Here is a 6,061-nt window from a genome sequence, read left to right on the forward strand (position 1 = left end):
CACGCTCCGCCCCCACCATAAAGAGGCCCAGACAGAAGTTGCAATGCAGAAAACCTTGTATTTAAAGAGTCCTTAAGTTAAAAGACTCACATCACAGTATCCTTTCAAGATAGAGAAATCAAAGAACCAGAATCTGGTCCTACATCAACCCCATGTAGGGGAACACAGATCTGCTGAGCAAATGCACCTGCTAAGACTAAGGGACTACGATGGCTACTTTAAAATGTCACCTTAGTGAATTCTCACAGCAGTCCTGTAAGGTAGGCATTGCTACCTCATTTTACAGGTTAGTAAACTAAGACTGAGGCTGGATCATTGCTTCCAAAGTCACTGGATAACCTTTCATAAACTGCTTCTTTCAAAACGTTTTTTGTCATTATCTTCACATCAGAAGCATTATTTCCACGCTACAGATGAAAGAGAAAAATATTTGTCTGCATTACAATTTTCAGTTTCAAATAAGTGCTGATAAAATTGGACTCCTGAAGCTCTAAGAGTGACTTCATCACCCCATAGGTTCTGTGCAACTGCTCATCTCTACAAATCATCTCACTCAGCTCAACATTACCTTTTTTCTCTCTGTTGAAAAAGACAGATGCAGCTTGATTCACTTCAGACCACTGGAATACTAATTTGGAAGTAATAAGGCATCAATAGTATCCTTGGCAAATTTCATTCCAAGTTCATTCTTCCTTTGAATGAGATATGAGTCCAAGGACTCTTCTGGTACTAAGATCACATCAAAAAAATAAAACAAGCCTCATTTACTGGAAATGTTTGGAAAAGGCGTAACTACTCTGTCTGCCTACATCACTTGTGCCAATAGAATGGGTCCTGCATGAAAAGTCTGGGTAGAAGCAACAACAAAAACCTAAGAATCAACAGGTCTATATTATAGGGACTTCCCTGGTGGTCCAGGGACTGGAACTTTACGCTCCCAAAGCAGGGAACCTGGGTTCACTTCTGGTCAGGGGACTAGATCCCACATACTGAAACTGAGAGTTTACATGCCACAATGGAGGATCCCACACACCACAAAAAAGAAGAAAAAGAAAGTCTGTATTCTAAACCTGCCTTTGCCTTACTACGTACAGAATTATGCACACTCACCTTAACTTACTAGTTAATGGCAAACAGTGAGTTTTGCTGTACTTGTCTTGCAGCAGTGTTGTGAGAAGACAGCAAGATAAAGTGTTGTTATAAGAATTAACAAGATATCCTGAATAAACAACACACACAATCATTGTCCAAGTAGTCAGCCTTTCCTTTGAACCCTTACCTCCTCAATAGTCAAAAAGAGCACTCTTTGAAAAACAAAACTTCTATTTAAAATCCCTCAAGAGCTGCCCAGTGCCAAAGAACCAAGTCCAAACCCTTAGCAGAGCATGATCTGCCCCTACCCCACGGCCTTCCCAGCCTCATTCCCACCACCCTTCCTTTTCAGTAATAGGATACCACATGTAATGCCCCAAAACACATTAACGATACAGTACGTAGGTGATACGTCATATGCTACCCCTTCTGTAGGGAATGTTCAACTCTGCTCAACTCCGATTTAAAGACAATTGCTCACTGAAACTTTCCCAGATTAGGTTCCCTAACCAGGGAGGGGTGGAGTTAGTCTCAAGGTGTCACTTCACTTATATTGAATCATAATCAATATTAAACTCTGAGATTCTTGAAAGTAAAGAACGTGTCCTTTCACAGTGTCTACACATCCTGACATACAGTAAGTGTGCAAAAAAGTTTGCTGGATAAATAGATCTCAACTATGTTTAAATACAAATTACTTACACATACATATATTAATATATCACATATATATGTTTAGAAAAGAAGATTGGAAGAAAACAAAATAGCAGTGGTGACCTCTGATTAGTATAATTTTAAACTGCGTTTATTTTCTAAACTTTGTATTATAGGTATGTTAAACTTTAAATATGTTTTTTAAACTTATGGGCAAAAATAAATGAATGAATCAACATACTTACCTTATTTATCTTTATCCAACCCTCCACCTAGCCCAATGCCCTGCACAAAGAAGGTGCTCAATATATGTGTTTGAATTAAATATACTCTGTTGAATTGAATAACTGAAATGTCAAATCTATGCATTAAAAAGTTATTCAATAAACAGAACTAGATGTTTCCAAAAAATTGGCTAAAATCAATTCAAATGGTTTTTTACATCTCTAGATCCTCTTTGCTTAGTAGAGTCTTTAGAAGATACTCTTCTCACTCAGGGAACACAGTAGGAATGGCCACTATCTTGAATCATTCAGGGAGAGTGTGCAAGCTACTTAACCTCTCTGAACCTGAAGGAGGATATGTACTGCCTCTATATAGCTAAAAATCACACTGATGAGTTAAATAGAGATAAGCTGAGAGTTTCAGCCCTTGGAGTACGACATTTTAGATTCAGGTTGAATTTCATGTAGGAACCCTTACCTATCCCAGGAATGAGGCAAGTAACCTTTTGCCAAACCACCCTGACCCATCTGATAATTCATTTGGAATACCTCAGTGAATGAATGCATGCAACAAACTTACCTTCTTTATCTTTCTCCAACCCCCCACCTAGCCCAATACCCTGCACAAAGAAGGTTCTCAATATCTCAGGTAGAGGCTATACAATGGCTCAAGGGCAGTCTCCTGTAAAGTAGGGAGCATGTGAACTGGTACCTGAGTGACAGTTGGGCAAAAATTATCAAAAACTTCATATAAAATGCATCAATTTGGCCCATCAATTCCACTTCCTGGAAAGTCAAGCGGTGACATGGCATAAAGATTTAGCCTAAAAAAGAAAAAGTGCTTCACAAATTTATGATGAAAAATTGGAAATGACATTGCTGACCACACAGCACAGTGAGAAATCCACTGGATGGAATATACAAACGTTAACAGTGTTGTAGAAATATTTATTGACAGTGAAATATATTCGCAACTTACTAAAAAAATTTACAAAACAGTATGTGGAGTGTGAATCCATCATTAATAGACAGAGACACATACAGATACGGATAGGAAAAAGCTCTGGCAGGTGCACACAAAACTGTTTAATAGTGGATATCTTAAGTGGCAGGAAAATGAGTGGCTGTTCTTTTCAAAACTGCCTGCCATCTTCTGATGTTTTTCCTTCAATGAACATAGAAATAATTCTTTGTATATATGAGGTGATTCTAAAATGAAACAATCAAATCATAAACTCCCTCCTGCATCTGCACTGGGGCATTCACATCTCCTAAGCAGTTCTCCTTATAAGAGTGACCACCTCTCAGACCCTCAGAGAAAGCCTGGAGAAAACCAAGCCACTTCAGCCCCGGTGCCACCAAACCCTACATGAGGTTCATCAGGAGACCAGACTCAGGAGAAACTTCAAGCCTGGGTTCCAACCCAGAATTCAAGCCCATCTTTCAGTAAGCACAGAGGCCAAGCATCCGTGGTCGCTTACCTCTCCCGAAGGCGGGGCCCCACGCTTGGCTTCTTCGTAGGCGCCCACCTGCTCCCAGGTGGCCAGAAAGGCGTGGGTGGGAGTGAAGTGCGCGCCGGAGAGCGGGAAGCCTGTGCGCACGTAGCTGGCGGCCAGGCCCAGCACCCCAGGAGAGGTGTCCTGGCGGTACAGGACCCGGCCCCTGCCGCCACTGGTATCGATGTCGGCCAGGAAGGGGGCGATGGCCGGGAAGTCTGTGGGGAAATCGTCGTCCACATACTGGGTCTCCCTGGGGAAGTCCTGGGTGGAGATGATGCCGTTGGTGCCCACCTGGGGAATGAGGGGGACAAAAAGGTGACCGCAGGAAGCCCAAGGACGTGAGAGCCTACCCTGGCACCGCAAGGAGGGAAGGGAGCCCTCGAGGCATGAAACTCCCCACTTTCCCATCCTCTGGAAGCCTGACTCCTGGTTCAGAGCGACCAGTGCAACTTCAACCGGCGTCGTCCCCGTCCCCCGCCCCCCCCCCCGCCCCCCGCCCTGCCACCCTATCCCACACGTGCAGTGCAATAGCTCCAGGAGCCCTAAACTCCTTAACATACCTTTTCACTTCCCGCACAACCCTGGGGAAAAAGCTCTGGGTTCGAGGAAGGCGCACCCAGTTCTGCAAATTTGCACGGCCCTCTCGCTGAACTTAACTTTAGACCGCACGCACTGGCCGCCTTAGGAATCCCACCTTCTTTTCTGCCTGGGACGCTCATGCAGCTGAGAACAATTCTTAACTGTCCCCTTGTAGCAGGGGAAAGCAGTGCGTTTGGCAAAGGCAAAAAGCCAGCTCCCACCCCAAGGGCGCTCGGGGACAGCCGACGATGCGGACTATTTCCTCCCCTCGGAAGGCAGGGGTCCGGTGAAATCCACACTACCAATGACCCCTGTTCAGAAGCTGCTAGAAATCTGCCGAGTCCCGCACTATGAAGAAGCTAAACTTACGTAGAGGTCGCTGAATTGGGCATCATAGAAGCGCAAGGGAAGCGTCAGCTTCACGGCGGCTGAGCTTTCGTCGTCGCCTTCCTGCAGGAGCTGGTCCCCTCGCGACTGCCCGTAGGGGAAGAGCTCGCTTGGGTGCAGCGCCGCGGCCCGCGACAGCAGCAGCAGCAGCATTAGCAGCAACGGCGGCGGCGGCGGCGCCGGCCACCCGGCCGCCTGGTCCCCTCGCATGCTTGCTCGGCCCTGGGCTGCCGCGCGACAGACCGCGTCCCGCCCGGCCCGCCAGCCCACTAGCGGCGCCGAGCCGGCCTCCGACCTGGATCCCCGCGGGTGCCGGGGCGGGGCGGGACTCTGGGCCCTCCCAAAGCGCTGATTGGCCGCGGACTTGGGCCCGGACCCAATCGCCGGCTCTGAGAAAGTTCGACAGCGGCCACCACATCTGGTTCTCGTTAAGTTCTCTAAGGCAGCGGTCACCGGAGCGGCGGGGGCTGGAGAGGTGAAAGCCCCCGCTAGGGGTGATCGGAATTACTTCTCCTCCGCCTCCCCTCCCCGAGAGCTCGCGGGGAGGGGAGGTCATCTCCGCCCTCCTGACTGGGCTACCCGGAGATCCTGGCGAGTTCCGCCCCGTGGACCAAATGGCCCACACGGTTCGAAGGCGGCAGCGCTGCAGGAGATGACCTCGGCGCCAAGGGAGACCTCGAGGCGGCATGCGCCGGCAGCCTGGCAGGGCGAGGGTGGTGGGGGTTACGGTTTGCGCCCTACCCTGGGGTCCCAGGCGCCTGTCGCCCTGGACGTCAGGCTCTCGAGCCGAGAAGCAAAAGGCATTGTCGCAGCCACAGCTTCCCATGCGGCCTCTTCACTTCACCCAGAGACGCGTTGCGGAGAACCGCGGCTTTGTGTGAAGCCTGGGGACTGACTCCTAAATTCCATCCCCCTCCCGAAGGTTGCCTCCCAGGAGGACGGGACCGCCCGGAAGGACTGGGCCACCGGGCCGAAATGCCTGCCAGTCCGAGTCAAGAGCGTTGTTTACCTTCCCCGGGGAAAACCGCACCGGGAAGGGCATGAAACGCTACAGTGTGTGATCGGCTGTTTGGGGCGTGGAATAAGGCATCCGGTTTGGACACCAAGCAGAAACGGGCTAGGCGCCACGGTGGAGAGACCCTGGGTCGGGCATCGAAGCTGCTCTTGACCGCTGCCACAGAGGTGGTAACCCGAGCTCTCCGCGGAACTGGAAACCTCACAACCGCCAAACCAGAGGTCCTGAGAGTGTGAGGGAACCCCATCTACCATAAATGTACCCTCAGCGAAGCTCCAGTAGCTGGAAGAGATTTTACTACCAATTTTATTATCAAGAGCTTGAAATTTCCCAGATAGTCTGTTTTCTCTCTTGGGATCTCCCTGGGGTCTTTGGAAGCAAAGGTATTTTAAAAGAAGGGAAAAGCAAACCCTTGGAAATGCCTTTAGGAACGCTCAAGAAACAGATTTCCTTTTGTGGGTGTTATTCCCGTTATACAAATCCTTACCAGCCCACAGGGCCAAGCCCTGAAAACTTTAAAAAGATCAGACTGTGAGACTCACAGAATTAACACAAAATGGAAAACTGGCCTAAAGTACTTTGCTTCTTCAAACTGTGAAGACATATTTGAT

The 6,061-nt window shown here is 48.5% G+C and overlaps 1 protein-coding gene across 1 annotated transcript in view; it reads right to left on the reverse strand.

Moving 5' to 3' along the window:
* The window catches only part of NID2 (nidogen 2), a 92,770-nt gene extending 88,044 nt beyond the window's left edge, over positions 1–4,726 (reverse strand). Inside the window, exons 1-2 of the mRNA XM_061430984.1 lie at positions 4,418–4,726; positions 3,452–3,760 (exon numbers count right to left, since the gene is read on the reverse strand). Coding sequence (XP_061286968.1) covers positions 3,452–3,760; positions 4,418–4,645 — 537 coding nt within the window. The 5' untranslated portion in view covers positions 4,646–4,726. The remainder of the gene's footprint in view (positions 1–3,451; positions 3,761–4,417) is intronic.
* Positions 4,727–6,061: the final 1,335 nt, after the last annotated feature.

This window comes from Bos javanicus, chromosome 10 (assembly GCF_032452875.1).
Source record: "Bos javanicus breed banteng chromosome 10, ARS-OSU_banteng_1.0, whole genome shotgun sequence".
NCBI classification, from domain to species: domain Eukaryota; kingdom Metazoa; phylum Chordata; class Mammalia; order Artiodactyla; family Bovidae; genus Bos; species Bos javanicus.